The 21,240-nt window shown below is 35.4% G+C and overlaps 3 protein-coding genes across 5 annotated transcripts; 1 reads left to right on the top strand and 2 right to left on the bottom strand.

Moving 5' to 3' along the window:
- Positions 1–333: 333 nt before the first annotated feature.
- Positions 334–4,712, bottom strand: LOC116003109 (pentatricopeptide repeat-containing protein At4g11690). The gene is made up of 2 exons (XM_031243280.1): positions 2,784–4,712; positions 334–990 (listed from the first exon to the last, which is right to left on the bottom strand). Exon 1 carries the CDS (start codon positions 4,564–4,566, stop codon positions 2,893–2,895), a length of 1,674 nt encoding a protein of 557 aa, XP_031099140.1. The 5' UTR covers positions 4,567–4,712; the 3' UTR covers positions 334–990; positions 2,784–2,892.
- A 4,613-nt stretch (positions 4,713–9,325) lies between these two features.
- LOC116002995 (APO protein 1, chloroplastic-like) lies at positions 9,326–11,782 on the top strand. Of its 2 annotated transcripts, none has more exons than XM_031243180.1 (4): positions 9,326–9,563; positions 9,692–9,729; positions 9,820–10,193; positions 10,556–11,782. In XM_031243180.1, exons 1-4 carry the CDS (start codon positions 9,509–9,511, stop codon positions 11,391–11,393), a joined length of 1,305 nt encoding a protein of 434 aa, XP_031099040.1. In that variant the 5' UTR covers positions 9,326–9,508; the 3' UTR covers positions 11,394–11,782. The 2 variants fall into 2 exon arrangements, with proteins under 2 accessions (XP_031099040.1, XP_031099039.1); XM_031243179.1 differs by having other exon boundaries at positions 9,677–9,729.
- Positions 11,783–13,350: 1,568 nt separating this feature from the next.
- LOC116001045 lies at positions 13,351–19,287 on the bottom strand. Of its 2 annotated transcripts, none has more exons than XM_031240951.1 (9): positions 19,081–19,287; positions 18,093–18,244; positions 17,636–17,723; positions 16,995–17,226; positions 16,145–16,219; positions 15,847–15,941; positions 14,467–14,592; positions 14,223–14,312; positions 13,351–13,714 (listed from the first exon to the last, which is right to left on the bottom strand). In XM_031240951.1, exons 1-9 carry the CDS (start codon positions 19,135–19,137, stop codon positions 13,601–13,603), a joined length of 1,029 nt encoding a protein of 342 aa, XP_031096811.1. In that variant the 5' UTR covers positions 19,138–19,287; the 3' UTR covers positions 13,351–13,600. The 2 variants fall into 2 exon arrangements, with proteins under 2 accessions (XP_031096811.1, XP_031096810.1); XM_031240950.1 differs by having other exon boundaries at positions 15,847–15,944; positions 19,081–19,286.
- Positions 19,288–21,240: the final 1,953 nt, after the last annotated feature.

Raw genomic sequence — 21,240 nt, 5'->3', positions numbered from 1 at the left:
TCCTTCCAAATTCTTGCATAGTGTGAACTTCCCACTAAATTAAGAATCTCATAACTTGAACAATAGTACTCTCAGGGGGTTCAATCAAAATTCAAAACCATCATCTCCAAACCTAGCTGTACAAAAATCACTTTCCAACTGCATAAAATCCCATTATATATGCTATATATGCTATAAATGATGGTGGTAAAATTTAAAATTTAAAATTTAAATTAAAAAGATTGCATCATTGCATCTGTGATCCATCAACAAACCTGCTACTCTGTCATACAACTGATCTCAAAGAAAAGCACACATGATGAATTACAACATAATGGTCGAATAGCCGTTAAATATCAAATTTCAAAACCCCCTCATCCCTTAAAGAATAGCCGTTAAATATCAAATTTCAAAACCCCCTCATCCCTTAAAGAAGTCGGGAGTTCAAAACCCCTCTCGTATGGAAAACCAATATGGCCAGCACTTTGTCTCTTAATTGGGCCGGCTTGGTGAGAACATGGATTAGTCTGAATATGGTACAAGCTTAAAGGTACCTTCTATAGTTCAGACCTACTCAAAACACCTCGTGATCTAACAAAAAGTATTAACTTCAAACATTTGGATGAATTATACACCCAATAATTTACCATAGTTATGTTGCTAAGAAAAGATGCAGCAATTTGACTAAAGAACATGGTAGGGAGGAGAACCAACCTTCTCTCCCTGTTCTTCCCTTTCTTCAACTTTTCCTCCTACAGCTTCTTTTTCTTTGCTTCTGCTGTGATCCTGTGTAATTTGAAGGGATTGCAAAGAGAACTTGATTATTTTCTATCTTGCAGCTCGAACTCCCGGTAGACGAACAAGGACTTTCCATGCCAGCAGCATTGGACTTTCCATGCCAGCAGAAGTAGGGCATGATGGAGGAGTTGAAAACTCATCCAATAGCTGCCATTCTTCAAACTTTGTGAAAGTAACCAGCGCTCGAATTGCAGGAACCACTGGCGTTGCAACCTGAAACAATACATATCGTCTACACAAGTCAGCCATACTAGGAATAGGGGCTTAGTATCCTTCATTTTATAAATCTAGCACTATAATAAATTGTTCTACTTCCAAGAAGTTTGGGAGGAAAAAAATGCTGCAAGTGCATTTCCCCAGATCTAGTGTCTGATCGAATAGTTTGGGAAGCACTCTAGTGAGAAGGGATGCCCAAGAGAGAAATAAAAACTAATCTGAGTTGAACATTTGAAAAGATAAACGGATCAGATATAATTTTTTTTTAAAAATGCGGTGGCATCTTTGTAAATAACTCAAACTTTCAGTGCAAGCAAAATGTGTTAAAAGTGAAAGTAACATATGCAAGTGTGCAAGTAAAATCACTTAAAAGTGCAACCATTTACACTTAATAGTGTAAGTAATTTACCTTTTCACATTGGTGCACTTAATGATAATGTTTTTCACATTGATGCACTTAATAATAACGTTTGGTGCAACTAATGATAACATTAAATGCACTTAATATTGTTGCTCGGTATACATTATATTGTTGCACTTTTAATACATTTTACTTGCACTTTTAGTACATTTTAGTATTTTACTTGCACTTAGGTGCATTCTATGAAACTGTTATTTGCACTTTTAACACAATTTACTTGCACTTCAAAGTTCGAATTATTTACAAAAATACGACCGCATTTTTAAAAGTGTTTCAGATTTGTTAGATCTATCCAGATGGACAGATGCGATGGGTTCCTATTTCTCTCCTGGGCACGGGTTCTCATTTGATCCGTTTCCTCTCACTCTCTCTCTATATATATATATATGTATATATATATATATATATATATATATATATATATATATATAAAGACAATGAAATTTCATGCCCAAAGCCTGGAGAAACCACCCATGTGGAGTCCAAACTTACTGGAGCTGGGGGTATCCCTGGCTCCTCTAACTTTGCAACTTTTGTAGGTGTTGCAGATCAGAATATTCAAGCAAACAACAACATAAATACCTTTGCATCTGCTAATGAATGAAAAATCAAAATACCCCAACATCTGACTATACTTGTGGATGAGAAAACTTCAGAACCTTACCATGTTTTCTCATGTTTCAAAAGATTAATAGTTTAGTCAAAGAAAGGAACCCCAAAAGTAACTTTGTAAGCCATACATATACATATTGCTACTGTAAACTATATGCACCAACAGAATGAAATTAGGAAATGCTTTGTATATGGTTCTCCTTATTCATCAGATCAGAAGTCACTATAACTCTAAAAAACACGAAACTCAAAAAAGAACAATAATTTACATTGCAAATGAAATATCTAGAAACAATAATAACTCTTAAAAGCATTCAATTCATCAAAAAAATTCAATTAGAATGAAGATTCAAATGTCAAATCATTCATCTTTTGCCTCTCATGCCATGTGGTTAATTAAAGTTGTTAATGAGGATTGAGGATACACATTATTTTAATTTTGGGAAAATTGTAATTTATGCCCCTCCATAATATGCCAATTATCAATGTGACTCCTGAATTATTAGTGGTGTAAGTGTTGCCCCTCAATTTTCAAAACGGTGCATATATTGCCCTAGATCCGTTTTAAAACAGCACCGTTTTAAACCCCAAGTCCGTGACAGGAGAGGCAATACACTATGGCAATCTAAACTCTGGAATAGACAATAGTAAGGAGTGAAAGGATAGAAATAATATCTGAGAGATTAAATAACTACTGAGCCTAGTGAAGGAAACCCTTTTAAATTTAAATATGTTGGGATAGGAAAGTAAAACTAACCACTCCCTTTTAAGGCAGTTGTGAATGATGTGCCAGCAAATGAGTTTCCACTTTTCAACTCAAGTTCCTTGACATAGCCCCATGCCTCGCTCGTATTACATAAATTCCTTCAAAAGCATTCTTCCATATTAATGCTTCTGGCCTTAATAATCATTTCATTTAGAGAAGTGGTGGGCTTTAAACCAGACTTTATCATGCTATTTGTAACAACTTCAGCATCATTCCACTTCCCATCATTGCAGAGCACCTCTATTGTCAAATGATAGCTAGCAACGTTTGGAACCATTCCATTCTCAACCATCTCTTTGAGCAACCTCAAAGCTCGGTAGGAGCTACCCTCTTTGCAGTACCCATAGATCATCGTATTGTATATAACACTATTGGCTTCCAGCTGTAGTGATCTAAATAGCTTTGAGGCTTCCTTCATATTGCCTTGACTGCACCAACCGTGTATCAATACACCATACGTGTGCATATCTGCCACTAAACCCGCTTTATCCATGCAAGAGAGCACTTCGAGTGCTTTCTCCATGTTATTAGATCGAGCAAAAGCATGAATCAGAATTGTGTATGTCACTTTCGAAGGAGAAATGCCTCTCTCCTCCATCTCACGAACTAAATCAAGAACTCTCAGTGGATTTTCAGCTTTAGAGAAACCTGCGATTAGAGCATTGTAAGTAATTAACGATGGAGTTAAACCGCAAGACTTCAACTGATTGAACAAGCTAAATGCTTTCTCGATTTTCCCAGCTTTGCTATACCCATCGATCAGAATGTTATAAGTAATCAGATTAGGAGTAAGCCCATCACTCTTCATCCGACCAACCAATTTCTCTGCATCCGACATTCTTGTCTGCCGACATAACCCTCTAATTAAAGTGTTATAAGTCACAACATTGCATACAACCCCTCTATCACGCATTTCGTCAAACAATCGAAAAGCGGTGTCTATTTGACACTCACTGCAATGCACATTGATCATAGAGCTGTAAGTATGTGTATCAGGGTATGCACCATCAATTTTCATCCTCTCATAAAGCTCAAAACCATCTCTTTCAAGCCCATTCTTAAAAAACCCATTGATCAAAACTGTGTAAGTGAACTGATTAGGAACAAGCCCCAACTCTGACATTCTATGAAACAACTCCTTTGCCTTTTGAATATCACCATTCTTACAACACCCATCTATCAAAGTGGTATATATAACAACATTTGGACACCAACCCATATCTTCCAACTGTCCCAAAAACTCAAAACCCCTCTTCAAGTCTCCATTCTCACAGCAACCCTTAATCACTATCCCAAAACTATACACATCCAAGCCCAAGCCTTTTCTCTTTGACTCCTCAAAAACCCTCAAAGCTTTCGCAAAATTGCCATTCTTTACAAGAAAATCAAGAAGACTATTCAGAGTGCTTGAATTGGGTACCTTCATATGGTTGAAAAAGAAAATGGCTTGATCCGGTAACTGAGCCCGCACATGAGCATTGATGATTGTCTCGCACAGAGCATCAGAATGGAAGCGAGTTTGGGCGATCAAATAGTGAAGAAGAGAAGAAACTGTGAAATGTGGGGAGGTAATTTTGCCGGCGAGCAATTGTTGGATGAGAGATTGAGTCTGGGCGAGGCTGTCGAAGGAAAGAAGATGGGAAACGAGTGCAGATACAGATTGGTGAGTGTGTTGGAGTCCTTGTTGGATAGATGATTCGAAGAGTGAGAGAGCTTTGAGCGGTGGTAGTTTCAGCAGTTTGGAGAGGAGAGCAGAAGCTTCGCGTTGGCTCATGTTCTTTCCTCTTTTTTGTTAACTTCAGGCCGAAAAACTATGAAAAAAGAGAAGAAGGGTAAATAGTGCTTCAGCTTGAGAATCGCCGGAGTTCCAACGAGGTAGTTGCCGCCGACGAGTGAAACGTCGGAGCTCGTCGCGGCATCAATTCAGTCATAACTCAATTTATTTACAGGCCTAATCACCGGAAGCCTAACAAAAGCCCAAATGCTTAGGCTTCAATCATTACACCATGACCAGGCCCAACAAAAACGGCATTAAAAGAAACGGTACTCGTTCCGTGCCGTTTTCCGTAAATAACTCTACTTTTATAACATATTCAGTTCCATTTCATATACATTGTAGTTCATTTCTACACAATTATAATTTCATTTTATTCCTTTGATTCGACATTATATATACAATAGTCTTATTATAGTGAGACATGCTATTAGATTTTATTTTATACACATTATAGTATGATTACAACACCAATAAATTGTAATTCTAATTCAATTACAATTTCATTAGACAATATATACCCAAATATGTGAAACTATTTTTCAGTTTATTTTATATACACTGTAGTTTTATTACAACACAACCACAGTATCATTTTGATATAACTATAGTTTCATTGTGGACAATATACACTTAAATATGTTAAATTGTTATTCAGTTTTATTTTATATGCGTTGTATTTTCATTACAACACAACTACAGTATAATTTCGATATAACTACAGTTTCATTAGATAATATATACACTCAAATATGTGAAACTGTTATTCAGTTTCATTTTATATACATTGTAATTTCATTACAACACAACTACAGTATCATTTCGATATAACTACAGTTTCATTGGACAATATACACTCAATATGTGAAATATATTATTCAATTTCATTTCAACATAACTAAAGTATCATTTCAATTACAGTTTCATTTGATAATATAAACACAATATGTGAGACAGTTCCATTTTAGATTCACTATAGTTTCATTTTGTTATGAACACACACAAAATACGAGATATGTTAAAATGTAGTAGCAACCGTTTCTTTACTTAAGGAATAGCACCGTTTTTGGACCATCGTCCACAAAGCTCTGTGGACCATGGTCCACAGTATAACAACCGCTATGACCAGGGTTCATATTGCATTATGATCTAATCAAAAAATTATGTGTCAGCAGTTAACACATTTTGTATATGCAATTAACAAATTGTGTACTTGTTTACATGATAATTACAGACACATAAATTGTTAATTGAATACACATAAGATATTAGTTAACATGTTATGTGTTTGCAACATATTCTATACTTGCAGTTGACAGTTCATGTGTATGTAATTACCATGTCATGTGTTTTTGTTTACATGTACAGAATCGGTTAACTACAGGTACAAAAGACAAATTATTGTGTGGATTGTGGGACGTTGTTTTGATGTTAAAAAGAAAAATTTTCTTGCTCCGCATGCATGTTATAATAATGAACATTTTGGGGTAAGATAATGTATTTTATGAGTTAGAATATTTATATATTAGAATAATGTACTTTATATATGATAGATAATGAAATTTCTGGATTAAGATAATATATTTTATGAGTTAGAATAATATTGTTTGTGTTAGAATAATGTATTTTATGTGTTTTTGGATTGTAGTCTACACAGTTGTGTGGACCATGGTCCATGCAATAATGATTGGATATTGTTAAACAATAAACTAACTAAAAAACTCAACTAGTATTTTGTATATATTCTCTGTGTGTTCTCCTCATATGTACAGAGTGTAGAGCTATTTATACAAGAAAGGAACTAACCCTAGCCACAAATTCCTAACACCAAAACCTAGGGCTAAGAGTCATTCTCTCAACTAACACCATATTTCTCTAACACCCCCCTCAAGTGCCAAAGGCCTTGTAGTCAAGCGGCATAGCTGTGGCCCTCCCAAGTGAGAGGTCACAGGTTCAATCCCCGTTGAGGGCATTGGCTCGTTGTACTTTAATAGTATTCAAAAAAAATAAAAATAAAAAAAAAAACACCCCCCTCAATGCACAAACAAAGCTTCCACAAAGCTACAAACCACCCACAAACCACCCTTAATCTACTGATCAATTATTCCCTTATTAGCTTCATCCATAACCATCTACAACCTATTGCCTTAGGTCCACTCCTTGCACCACTTCCAAAGCTACACAGGCCTCGTCAACACCAAGGCAAACCAACTCCTCCGAACAAGTGTGGCACAGCCCATTTGAAGCAATATTTGACCTCTGCACAACCCAAACGAACAAAATGAGTCGAACGAAACAATTTTTCGAAGCAATATTTGACCTCTGCACAACCCAAACGAACAAAATGAGTCGAACGAAACAATTTTTCGCTGAAAAGTCGCCGGAAAAGGCCTCACGCACCTTCACGCACCGGCGCGTGGTCGCTGGAGCTCCGATCAGCAGCGAGACGTGGCGGCTCTGTTGGCTGCTCTGCTTCCTCCGGCGGTGTCGCCTCCTTCGCAGATCAATACCCATTAGACTCTGATACCATGTTATTAACTAGAAAACTCAACTAATATTTTGTATATATTCTCTGTGTGTTCTCCTCATATGTACAGAGTGTGGAGCTATTTATACAAGAAACGAAATAACCCTAGCCACATATTTCTAACACCAAAACCTAGAGCTAAGAGTCATTCTCTCAACTAACACCCTATTTCTCTAACAGATACAAAATATGTCAACTGCAAATACAAAATCTGAAGGTTATTTTTAAACTACGAGTCCACGATATAAAGTAGACCATATTTCATGAGATAATTTGCCCTTAGACTTGGGCAAATTATCCTGTGAACCATGATTCACTTTAAAAGATATATCAGTGGTACACATTCAATTTTTAATAAATTATAAATTCATTTTTAGGTATCATGCATGATGAAGTAAATGCGGACTGTAGTAGTCAATGTACGGTCAAAAATACTTTATTACTTATGATGTTAACAGGTAGCCGGTCAATATAACAGTGGGTTAGAGGTTCCCGAGCCCGATCACTAATACTTTATTACTTATTTTTGAAACTTTTATTTTGTTATTTAAATTTATTTTTATTTATTGAAATCATAATTATAGAGTTGAAATCATTAATTATAGAAAAGTGAATAAAATAATATTTGATGTGTAGGAGTAAGAAAGAGTATGATCTTAAAAAAGAAAAAAGAAAAAAGAAAAAAGAACAAAAAAAAAAAAGAAGAGAATGATGGAAAAGAAAATAAAAGAGGAGATTAAAAGGAGGGAAATAAGAGTTGGACCCACAAAATAAAATTAAAAAAAAAGAAAAGAACAATTATGGATGCCCCTACTACAATATATACTTACGTTAAGGGTGTGTTTGGAAGGTAGGAAAATCACTTCCAGAAAATGTTTTCTGAAAAATGAGTCATTTTTCAGAAAACATTTTCCTTTCCCGTGTTTGGCTACACAACAGAAAATTGTCAAATTGTGTTTGGATCATTTTTCAGAAATAAGCAGGAAAATGAGTAAAACAATAAATTTATTTAAAAATAAAAAAGATTTCCCATGCCCGAAACCAGACCAGAGCACTGGTTTGGTTTCCGACAAGGAAACCAATCACCGGTGGCTTTGGAACCTAGAATCTGGTTTTCCAAGTTGGAAACCCGTTGGTTTCCGACTTGGAAAACCAGGTCTGTGGGTTTTTGTACCCACAGCCGGAAACAATTTTCGGTGGTCGGAAACAATGTCCTGTGGTGTTGAAGTTGCAAAGAAGTGAAGAAGAAGCACTGTATGGGATGAAGAAGAAGAGGCGAAAAATGACTTCCCCAAAAAAAAGGGGAAGTCATTTTCCGTTAAGGGTCCGTTTGGAAAGCAGGAAAATGACTTCTGAAAAATGTTTTCCGAAAAATGACTCATTTTTCGGAAAACAGTTTCATTTCCAATGTTTGGATGTATTATGGAAAACTGTCTTTGTGTGTTTGGTTCATTTTCTGGAAAATGAATAGAATTGTATAATTACACATTGTAATTGTTTTATTTAAAATATAAAAAATTATAATAGTTATTGAAATAATGGTATTTAATAAAAAGAATATAATTTATTAAAAAAATAAAAATAAATAAAAAAATTTTAAAAAAATGTAGCAAAGGTTTCCGGTGGTTTCCCCACCTCCTTGGTCCATAGTCATGGGTGATATGACTTGGTTTTGGTCAAAAACATGCGAAACAACTATTCTTGCGATTCCGTAAAATGACTTACGGAAAAAAATTCCGTAAGTCATTTTCCGGAAAAATGAATTGATTTTCCTTGGTCAACGGAAAACATTTTCCGTTGACCACATTTTCCGGAAGTTGCCAAACACAAAAAACTCGGAAAACATATTACGGAAGTCATTTTACGGGTTACCAAACACACCCTAAAATGCATGTATTTTCCATTGACCGGATTCTATTTTCCATTGACTTTACTATTTTCCTACTTCCCAAACACTGGAAACTCGGAAAATGATTTCCAGAATTCGTTTTCCGGGTATCTAAACACACCCTAATAATGACTCTATTACAATGTACTATCTATTCATACAATATTTATGACCTCCTATTTAGGGGAGTCAGAGTCATACTGTTCGACCACAAATTCTTTGGTATATAGTTGACATTATTAATTTTTTCATAAATTTGTATATACATATGAAAATAGGGGTTTTTTTATGGAGAGAAAAAAGGGAGGAAATAAAGAAACATATAATAAATAAATAAAATCTAACGTTGCCGCCGTGAAGTGACTACACCCTCACTCTTGAGCAATTCAGTCCGCGCTCCACCTCCTTCATCGCCGCCGTGGGTGTTTGTTTGTATTTATTTGAATTGGATTCCTGTCTTCATCGATTCAGCCACTTATCTTGGAAGCACCGAATTCATCGAGGACGGACGCGCACAATAGCGGCAAATGCTCCATCGGTTTCCAGCTCTCACTTTCGCTCCCTGGACCCAAACTCTACCCGGTTCTTACTTCATTTCACCCTTTAAATTTCATTTTGGTTTCGAGATATTTCTTGGGTTTTATCATTTAATTAAACTATCTTTTCCTTTTTTTTTTTGGGTTAATTATATTCAGTTTCGATATTCTCAGGTTCTTGCTCTGACAAATTCGAATATCTGAAGCCTCAGGTTCCATCAACATCTCTCTCTTTCATGGATAATCCTTAACAATAGTTTATTTGATGGGTAAAGTTTGTGTCTTTGTTTGTTTGTTTGCAGATTGGTTCTTCTAAGTATTATGCTGCAATTGGGGCAAGAAGAGCTGGGGTTTTCCTTAGTCTTGATAGGACACCTCCCAGTCCCCGAGATGGTAAGACTAAGAAAAAAGGAGTTCCTCAAAACGTGGATTTTCCGCCAATTCAGCCAAAGAACAAGAAGAAGCCATATCCCATACCTCTCAAGAAAATTTTGCAGGCTGCAAGGGCTGATAAAAAGCTTGCACAGATGGGAATGGAGAAGCCTCTTCAGCCTCCCAAGAATGGGGTTTTGGTGCCTGAATTAGTTCCGGTTGCTTATCAAGTGTTAGATGCTTGGAAGATTTTGATTAATGGAGTGGCCCAGCTTCTGCACGTAGTTCCGGTTCATGCTTGTTGGTAAGCTTTGGAAGTGTTAGAGTCCCCATAGAGAACATATGGGTTTATCAGGTCATGTATTAGACTAGCTAATTGATAAGATTCAATCTTTTAGTGTGGTTTGGCCTATATGCATTCAATTGTTATACTCTAGACCATGGTCCACACAGCTGTGTGAAACTGTTGGTCCAATCTTAAATTATAACATGATATCAGGAAAAATAAAAGGTGGATTTAGTCTTTTAGTGTGGTTATCTTAGATTATAACGGGAAGAAAGCTAAGAAAGTGTGGTTTTACTGTGGCGTTCTTCTGCTTGATGTTGCATAGTTTATAGTTATGGTTTTGTTGACTGACAGCTCGGTTTCTTGTTATGCACCTGCAGTGAATGCTCAGAAGTTCATATTGCTGAGAGGGCTCATGAGATTCAAGATTGTCGTGGGACGAGCGGTCCCAGTCGCAAAGGCTGCCACTCGTGGGTGAAAGGTTCTATTAATGACATACTCATCCCTATTGAATCGTACCATATGTATGATCCTTTTGGTAAGCGCATTAAGCATGAGACTCGGTTTGATTTTGATAGAATTCCGGCTATTGTAGAACTTTGCATACAGGCTGGTGTTGAATTACCAGAGTATCCTTCGCGTAGGAGGACTAAACCCATCCGTATGATTGGTAAGAAAATAATTGACATAGGTGGATATGTTGAGGAGCCTGGACCACGTCAGTCTGTGGAAATAGGGTCGTCAATCGTGGACATTGACACTCATCGTGCTTTTGAAAGGTTCGGTCCTCCTGAAGAATCTGAGGTGCCCGTGATTGCACAGAAGACCATGGAAGCATACGAGAAAGTGAAAAAGGGCGTGACCAAGTTGATGAAGATGTATACTGTGAAGGCTTGTGGGTATTGTTCAGAGATTCATGTCGGCCCCTGGGGTCACAACGTTAAGCTGTGTGGTGCGTTTAAGCACCAATGGAGGGACGGGAAACATGGATGGCAAGATGCAACGGTGGATGAAGTTTTCCCCCCGAATTACGTGTGGCATGTTAGGGACCCCAAAGGGCATCCGCTCAAGAGCACACTCAAGAGGTTCTATGGGAAAGCTCCAGCCGTGGTTGAACTCTGCATGCAAGCCGGTGCTAAAATACCGAATAAATACTTGCCAATGATGAGGCTTGATATTGTCTTACCAGACACGGATGAGGCTTATCTCATCGCCTGAGATTCCAACTTCTGCAGAGAGTATATACACCGATGAGGCTTATCTTAGTTGCCCTTTGATAGACGACAACTGTCTAATACGATTGGTTCTTATCCATGTTAGAACCTCTACAAGTTAGTGGGCAGCTGCAAAATGTGAAGAATATAAAGTCTTGAGGGTTTGGAAAAGACAGCAGTGTATAGCAGTTACATAGGGAAGGAAGATGCTAAACTTGTTTCCCTTAACAAGTACCTGGGACTATAGGTATTGTACTTGTGCTCTTGATTCAGTGAGAAACTGAAACAACTGACTGTACTACATAAGCCATTTTGGGACCTTCTTGAAATTTAGTAAAACAAAGTGTTGTTACTAGACATTAGCTTGAACTTCCTTTAGGGTGTGTTTGGAAAGTAGGAAAATGACTTCTGAAAAATACTTTTTTGAAAAATGAGTCATTTTTCAAAAAACATTTTCTTTTCTAGTGTTTTGCATTCTGGAAAACTGTTTTGATGTGTTTGGTTCATTTTATAAAAAATGTGTAAAATTATATAACTTTATATTTTAATTATTTTATTTAAATATAAAATATTTATAATAATGTTATTTATTTAAAAAAAAAAAACATGGTTTCAAGTAGAAACCAGTCCGTCGGAAACAATAACTTTGGCCATTTTGGCCGAAACATCAATTTGATCAATTTCGAAAAATGACTTCCACCAAAATTTGGCGGAAGTCATTTTTTAGAAAAATGGCTTGATTTTCCATGGTTAACGGAAATTGTTTTTCGTTCACTGCATTTTCCAAGCGTTTCCAAACACAGAAAACTCAAAAAATGATTTCCGAAAATTATTTTTCGAGTTTCTAAGCTCTCTTACATGAATTGAATGTTCATACCTTATAGATTGTCATGACCAAAAACTTGTTTAGGCTTTTATATAGATACATTGTGTGTTTCTATGTATTGGCTTTTTTTTTATAACTCAAGTTTTCCAATTTTGCCAAACTATATTTTAGATCTTATGAACGCACTATGAGGCTATAGGGAGGTAAATTAAGTCAATCTAACTTCGAAACTAAATAACAAATATGCCCTTCTGCATACCTTATACTTGAGACATTTTGCCTATACCACCTAACTTAAAAGTAAACTATCTAAAGCTGATTACCAGCTCGAGAGATGATTATAGTGTGTACTAACTAGATAAACGAAAAAAAAACATCCCCAATGCATAGCTAAGTCGTCAAAAAGTTGAGTGTAAGTGTACTGACTCAACAGATACTCTGATTCAAATCCTCAACGGAAAAGATCTCAGCCTTAGAATTTAAAAATAAATAAATAAAACACTCCTACCCTAGATCACATCCCGCAATTTACCTTTCTCACATTCTCTATAATAAAATGAAAAACTAAAGAAATACAAAACAAAAGAACTGAAGTAAGGGTGTGTTTGGAAGCCCAAAAAATGATTTCTGGAAATCATTTTCCAGGCTTTGAGTGTTTGGCTATAGTCGAAAAACCCAGTCAACGGAAAATGATTTCCATTGACTGGGGAAAACAAGGCCCAAATGGCGGAAAATGACTTCCGCCAAATTTGGGCGGAAGTCATTTTCCGCCTTCACCGCCCAAGGAATTCCGACGGAAACCATAACATGGTTTCCTCCGGAAACCACAATGCCTCTGGTTTCTCGCCTGCTCTGGTTTCCGCATCGTTTCCGACGAAAACCAAAGTTCCGCGGGAAAGGGGGGGGGGGGTATTTTTTTTTTGTTTTATATAAATTAAAAATAGTGTTAGTTTATATTTTTATATTTTAAATAAAATATATAATTATATATTTCTACTCATTTTCCGAAAAATGAACCAAACACACAAAGACAATTTTCCAAATGCAACTAAACACTGGAAATGAACTCATTTTCCAAAAAACATTTTCCAGAAGTCATTTTCCTACTTTCCAAACACACCCTAAATGCGGCAAATAAAACAACAATAAAGCACTTTCCCATTTAGAGAACACTATTTCTCCAATATAATAATACACTGTAAGCCTATTGATACAACTGCAACAGATCCTAAATGAATTAGCAACAGATTTTGAACTGACACAATAACTATGAATCCACAGGAAATTTTCATTTGGAAGCATGATTGTTTTTTTCCACTCAGCTTTTCTCCTGGAGTTATAAGTGTAGTAATACAACAAAATCGATACTACCAGAATTTGGATTTTCAGGCAGTGGGAGCATGCTCCTCAATGACTTCCGCAAGTTTATCTCGATCCTCCATGGATTTCAATCTTATCAAGCAGGTCCGTGCAACCACGTTATCATTATTCTCTCCATCCTACACATCATATCGTGTCACCAATAATATAAGTGCACAGGAAAAAAGAATCAAGAATATGCAAGTCATAAATGCACCTAGGATAAAAGTTTACGTTATACAGACTTTGTCATGAACTGATGAACATTGCAAAATGTTCATAATGGCAACATTAATTATATGCACATAGTTAATATGCATATTTAATGAAGTGATTAATATCAGTTATTGAATTCAAGTGATAGAATTCTAACTTTAGCAACTTTTGTGGCCATAGTAATAAAAGACGGAAAACATCTAGTGTTCAAAATTTGTTTTCAGTTTTTATCAAACAGGCAACCCCAACTCTTCTGTTCTGCAATCCTTCCTACCTTAGAAATAAGTGGACCGCAAAATATCATGCAGCAAATTACTGAAACTAACATAGAATCCCAAGCACAGAATAGTTGTTGTGGTACTGACAACCGCTGACAAATATTTGACATAAAGAAAGAGGTCTATCTTTTTGTCTAGATTAGAGATGTATTACCGCTATATGGAATATTGTGACAATGGAATTCTTCTGCATATTTGTTTTAATGCCTGGATATAGTAGTGCATTGAGTAGCACTTTACCAACCTGCAAGAAAAAGAAAAACCAAAGATAGACTGCTCAAAATGAACTGATGAACATTGCAAAATGTTCACAACGTCACATAACTGCTCAAAAATTGCAATAATGCTACAACAAACACTATTTAACTGAAGGCTTAAATACATGAACAGAGGCATACATCATTGCGTATGAGAATGGTTGGTTTGGATTCTCGGGTACCCTTGCTAACACCTTCTTTGCACTTAATAGAGAGCTGACCTGTGCCTCTATCCTTCCATGCATCTTTCTCTGTTGGATCAGTAGACTGGACAAAAAAATAGAGAGCAAATAGAAGAAAGCCCGTTTAGTGGCAATGGTCAATCTGGCAGAGCCAATGAATTAAAATATCTATCCATCCCATGTGTATAAATTAGACAATACAAAATGTAAAAACTTGACAAGGGTCAGCCATAGAATCAAGATATGCAGCACATGATATATGTTGGGGCCATAATTATTTAGGAAGTTGTTATGATCAAAGAAGTCTTATTTTATTAAAATTACACTACATAGTTTAGATATTAAGAAAGTACTAAATAGTTATTTTTAGCTTATTACTTAATCTAGTTATTTAGAAGCTACTAAATAAATAATTATTTTCAAAAAAAAAAAAAAAATAGAAGCTACTAAATAATTATTTAGTTTATCAATCTTAGTCTTAAAATTAGTTTAGCCAATTTTGCTATTTGTAAACTACCAAATAAAAAAAATTTCTTAGTTTAGGAATCCTTGTAATCAGCTTTATAAAAGGGAGTCTTATTTGGACGAATGGACAATCAGAAATTTAATCCCAAAGAAGGGACTAGGGGAGTTCTGGGTCTCAAGCAAACCTGATGTTTTCTTTTCCTTTTCTATTCTTTGTTCTTTTCCTTTGTGTATTTTTGCCCGTGACTGGAGAACATAACAGCATGCTTCATATTTTAAAGTGTTTCAATCCCACAAGTTCATTGTTGATGACTTAAACATATAAAATATAGTCTTCTAAAAACTTAATGCATGCAAGCAATATTGTTAAGGCGGACTTTCAAGGCAAGGTGCCACCAACCGCCTAGGCAATGAGGATATATATATATATATAATCAATTCATAATTTAGCATTTCCAGCATGGGTCTTTAGATTTAGCCTTCCTTTTAGGATCCGTTGATGGATCATAATTGGGGTTATGTTCATTCTCAGCCATAACCTGTCATAAAACAATGTAAACGACCACTAAGGCGAGGTTGGGAGGAGGGGAGCCAGCGTCTCAGGCTCTCAGCTACGTGTTAGTAGGGGTTTTTTTTGTAAGGCAAGGTGAGCTCGTTAGGTGACCGGTCTCCACCGACCGGACGCCTAGGCAACGCCTTAACAACAACGCATGCAAGACAATATATTCTTGACTTCTTGTCATATCACTTTCTATTGCGTCCATGTATGTTGTGTGACTAAAAAACAGTGATGTCCATATCTATATCTATAAATGCATCATGAGCAATTTTCTCCAACAAAAAAGAATCATATAAATGTTTGCACAAAGATTACCTTGACATATAGTTTGCATTTCACTTCATGGACTACAGAAATTCCCTTTTCTTCAGTCTTTTTCACAGATGGACTGCTAGGCTGCTTCTCATCATCTTCTACAATAGAAACAAAATTAATCCCCACCAGGCAAGAAGGAACAAAACATGGCATTCAAGCCAAACACGTTAATGCAGAACAATGAGCACCTATGATGGTTTCACATGAAAAGTATAACATGCAAATATGTAATCAAAGACAGCTCAAATGAAATGACAGTGAACTTTGATAGAAACTAAAAACAACTTCCATCTCTTACCAGCATCAGCATCATTTGAAGTGTCATTGTTCATAGGAAGTGTAGTTTGAATTTGAGGAATGGAAGTCTGAAGTCCTGGAAGAGAAGGGCATAATAAGTATAAAACAATCACAACTGATATTTATTCTGATGGCAATCATATATTATACCCCTAATCCTATTTCCAGTCTATAAGCTGCAGATGAGTAAACAAAGCAGTTCTTGTTATTTGTAAACAACTCTTATACCAGAAGCTGTGTGCAAAATAGATGTAACATAACTGATTCAGCTTATGCAGTCAGACAAAAGAAGAGTAAAATTCACGGTGATACACACACATGCATGCATTTTAAGTGGTACTACACAAAGCACTTCAGCAATCGTGCCTCTTTTTTTTTTAAGAAAAACGAGGGAGCAATGTGCCAATGCAAAACATAACCAGGAGTTTAAGAAATGAATGTTGGGTCTTATTTTTCAACTATCTAGTCATTTGTTATGTACTCAACTCCTCCATATCAAACCAAACATCAATATGGCAAATATGTATGAATTTTTCTTCTAAACTCTTCCAAAGCTGCATCAATTTTTTTATTATATTTCAGTAAGTTTACCAAAACAAGGGATAAAACAGCATTAAAGGACAAGTATGGCTAGGGATTGTTAAAATTGCAACAGATGCATGAAGCGACAGGAACATAACTAGTACAGATTTCTTATACCACTAAAATGTATATGTCTGTATTAGAATAGTGAAGTAACACTCTGAAAATGAAAATTTTACATTTTATGTTAAGATATTCAAACTTAACAAGTAAGCCTTCAAATTTTTCATACTCTGGAACAATAATCAAGGTTCAAGAAAAATACCCACCAAATGAGAATGGAGCTTTGTTATTAAAGAGTGGACCAGAATTCCAGGAAGACACAAAGCTTGAAGAAGAACTAGCCATAGGAAAAACAGATTTCTCCATAGATAATTTGACATTGTTTTCTTTATTTTCAGATCCAACTGTCTTTTGAGTAGTCTGAAATTCTAGTGAAGTTATACCCTGTCCTTTGGTAGCATTTGCTTTTAACCAGTTCACAACGTCACTAAATTTCTCCTGCAATTAGAAGATCTTGGCTGAAAATCAATGCTTGTGCATTAAGAAACACTCCAATAACATTTATATGTCACATTGAGAAGGCATACTTTATAGCTATGGGATTTCTAACATTATAAAATAATGATAGACTAATAATAATGATCCACAAAAACTAGATGATTCAAATTATAGAAACCTACTGCATTTAGTCAACATACAGGATTAGGAAAAGAGAAGAGATGAAATACCCTAGGAAATCATCAAATGCAACCCCCACCCAACCAAGGTATCAAAAGAATTAATATCATCAAATGCAACCCCCACCCCCACCCCCACCATTTCGGTAATAAACTCCATACTAAATGTGAAGCACAACTCCATACTAACAGTAATACACGAAAACAATATAAAGCATGCACAAAATTACCATGATGGATGAAGCATGGCTTAAATAGTCTTGGACTCCATCCTCCCAAAGTTCATCAGGGTGGTTCTGCAATTGTGTTTGCACCCAACTGCACATAATCAACAAAATGAGTTATCAGTGATAAATATCATTGTGGACTGGTTACTCAAGGGAAAGAATATCTAGCTTCACTGCAGCTATGAAATTTGATTCTGAACTCCAGATTTCTTAGACTAATTATAGAAAATATAAGAGAAGCTATTTTGAGGAAAAAAAATGAGATGGAGGAAGATTGTTTTCCCAGTAGAATGAAGTATGCCCATGTAAGGGGAAATTATACTAATTGCTTCCCCACTTATGTTCCTGCTGACTCAAAAATAACACATCCTATCAGATAAATTAAATTAGAAAATACTGCTCTAGAAAATAAGTAATTGATGTAACCAGATGACATAGTTGTAATAGAATTTTAATAGACCTTGCAAACTGGGTATTGAGAGCTCTCACATGCTGTCTAGATGATCCAGCCCGTTGCATATCCAACTGTGGAGCTGTCACTGACAGTTGATCAGATGTTTCTGCTTGTCGAGCTTCAAAAGGTGACCCTCCCACAACTCTCTTAATTTGATTCTGCACAATAATTGATAATAAGAAAAATAAAACAACAGGCATGCATAACTACAAATAAGATCAGTTATAAAAAATGGAGAAAAAAAAATATTGATAAATAGGCACACATAATTCATTTTACACAAGTCTATTCATCAATACATACAAAATTAAAACTAGACTGCCAGGACCATGAACTCTGTTATAGCTAAAACCCTCCAAATTGGGTTATCACCCACGAAATTTATACATAAAACTCAACCGTTGCATAATACGATGGTTTTATGGAATTGCAATTATTCATTATGCACACACTTCAAACACTAAAACATTGAAATTGAGAATTGTGCTCTACTTAAAACATCTTAAATGATGAGAACTGAGATCATCCAAGACACACATAAACAACCATTGTTACAATAATAAATCGTAGTCATTAAACATTCATTCAAAAACTCAAATTTTCCTATTAAAAGCTCGATTCTAGCTAAAATCATTCAAATTGCAGAGCCGTAATCCTTTCCAAACAATTAAGAAGTAGATTTTTAATCTATAAATTTCTAATATAATGATTACATATGCATTATGAAACAGCTACTATGATTCGATATTAGAAGCTTCACTCTAGCTCCTAAGCCACCAAAGTATGTTCCGTTTCAAGCTCTTTGTATAGTAGATGCACATCACATTGCATTTCAAACAGTCTCTCTCGAGCCTCTCCCTCTCCCCCGTATATAGAAACACACACACACATAAACACCACAGAATTAATAACTCAAAAAGAGCACATAACTATCCATACAGAACACGACAGATGCAGAAACAAAAACAAAGAGTAATTGACAACCCAAACTCACCGAATCGCTGGAGAACAGGTTCGTATCGGATGCCGCGAGACGTTTCGTTCCTCTCATGGTTAAGAGAATTGATCGTTCAGGTGGCGATTGGGAGGAGAGGACAGGAGGAGAATTACAGTGCTTTGGAAAAGTTTTGATTTTGAAATTAGGGCTCTTCTGCCTTGCTCGGAGGAAGAAGGTTGAGAGGAATTTTGTGTTCAACTAGGTTTTGGAGAGTAGGACTGTAGGAGCCGTACATGTAAGGTGGGGCACGAACATTCAATTTGCACCGTTAGATTATGTGATTTTCATATGGATGGTGATGAGCTCGAGGCTGTTTTACTCTGTTGGGGATTATTTTTGGATATTTGAAGGTTTTTTAGCTAATATGGAGCCATGCAGGGCAAATTATTCCATGGATCAGGTCCATCTTGTAAGGTGGAAGTGGACCCGAATTTGAATATTCATAATTTAAATATTAAATGTTCATAATTTATCTTTTAAAAATATAAAAATATCAAATAAACATTTGAACATTACTCAAAAAGTTAATTAGGCACTTAAACTTGCAAAAATTACAATTAAGCCCTTAAACATATTACTTTAAAGCAGATATACCCAAAAATCGGTTGGTGACTTGTAATTACAAGTAACTAAGATTTCAACGAACCTCCGGTGATTTTCCAGCAAAAAATACCGGCGAAACGGTTGCCTTTTCTGACGACTAGAGAAGGCAACTTGTTTGGTTGCCTTCTCCTTCGCTGGAGAAGGCTACCAATCAACGCTAATGATTAGATCTGGCAATTATGGACACCACATGAACCCGAACACGAAAATAACGGGTTAGTGTTTAGTCTTAATGTGTCCCGGATTGTCAAAAGGTTGACCCGTTATGTTTCGTGTCTTAACTGGTCAACCCGTTAAACCTATTAAGAACCCGTTAATATTATCGTGTTAATCTGTTTACACGAACCTGTTTACACAAACCTATTTATAACCCGCTAAGAATCATTGTCATTTAGGTAAGAACCATTGTCATGAATGAGATTACAAAAGATATCATAAACATGACTAAGGATGAATTTACTACATTAGACCAAGATCTTACACCAATTACTAATGTTCAACAATCTAAAATTTGAATTTTTATTGTGTTCAATTTTATTTTAAAACTAGTATGGATTTCTTTAATTATGATTTTTGGATGTCATTTTATCATTTTATAAATGTTATAAATTGATTATTTTTTTTTAGTTTGTTTGATGGATTGAATTGTAGGATATATATATATATATATATATATATATATATATATATATATATATATATATATATATATATATATCTAAAAACATAATAAATGTGAATGAAGGTTTTACCCTTCATTTATGTCTGTTTTTTTTCGTTAAGTTTTTTTGTACATTATGCTATAAAAGTTGTACTATATAATATTTTGGACAAATATACCCCTACCGTTATAACTTCCGTTATCTTTTCCACTATTGTTACTATGCACATGCATCCACCATATATTTTCTTTCGATTCCTTTGTGTACCACTTGTATTGCAGCTTGCTTTATTCTTACTAGATATTGTCCCTTGCGATGCACAGTCTAAACTTATATAATTAAATATAAAGTATTAGAGTTAATTCCATTTTTGGTCCTAGATTTATAGGTGGCATTCCACTTTTAATCCTTTTTTATAAAAACATTCACATTTGGTCATAGTATTATTGTAGCATGACCATTTTTTGTCCTCCATCAACAAAATTGTTGAAATGTCGTTAAATACAATGATTTTTTGATCATTTTTATACAAATTAAGTTGATCCCGCTATATTTTTATGTTTATTTTTTTGAAAAAATCTTTAATTAAAGACCGAAATGCCTTTGTATTTAACGCCATTACAACTGTTTTGTTGATAGAGGACCAAAAATGGTCATGTCACAATAATACTACGACCAAATATGGATATTTTAATAAAAAGGGACTAAAACTGGACTACCACATATAAATCTAGGACCAAAAATGAAATTAACTCTAAAGTATTATTATAACATTTATAATAAAAGAAAGAGAATTGGATGGTGCGTATCTCTTACTGCCCAAGGGAGGATAATGTGGCAACTAATGCTTTAGCAACAGTAGTGATCAACCACAGTTATGACTGAATTGAGT

Source organism: Ipomoea triloba, chromosome 13 (assembly GCF_003576645.1).
Source record: "Ipomoea triloba cultivar NCNSP0323 chromosome 13, ASM357664v1".
Classification (NCBI taxonomy): domain Eukaryota; kingdom Viridiplantae; phylum Streptophyta; class Magnoliopsida; order Solanales; family Convolvulaceae; genus Ipomoea; species Ipomoea triloba.
This window is presented reverse-complemented; position numbering and strand designations above follow the sequence as displayed.

Bases quoted from the DNA above. Each gene is read 5' to 3' on its own strand.
- LOC116002995 (XM_031243179.1), top strand. From the start codon at position 9,509: ATGCTCCATCGGTTTCCAGCTCTCACTTTCGCTCCCTGGACCCAAACT. The intron at 9,730-9,819 runs GTTCCATCAACA...GTTTGTTTGCAG, and splicing joins TCGAATATCTGAAGCCTCAG to ATTGGTTCTTCTAAGTATTA. The intron at 10,194-10,555 runs GTAAGCTTTGGA...ATGCACCTGCAG, and splicing joins GTTCCGGTTCATGCTTGTTG to TGAATGCTCAGAAGTTCATA.
- LOC116003109 (XM_031243280.1), bottom strand. From the start codon at position 4,566: ATGAGCCAACGCGAAGCTTCTGCTCTCCTCTCCAAACTGCTGAAACTA.
- LOC116001045 (XM_031240950.1), bottom strand. From the start codon at position 19,137: ATGAGAGGAACGAAACGTCTCGCGGCATCCGATACGAACCTGTTCTCC. The intron at 17,724-18,092 runs GTCTATTAAAAT...GATTATGTGCAG, and splicing joins CTCAATACCCAGTTTGCAAG to TTGGGTGCAAACACAATTGC. The intron at 14,313-14,466 runs GTATGCCTCTGT...TTTTTCTTGCAG, and splicing joins CCATTCTCATACGCAATGAT to GTTGGTAAAGTGCTACTCAA.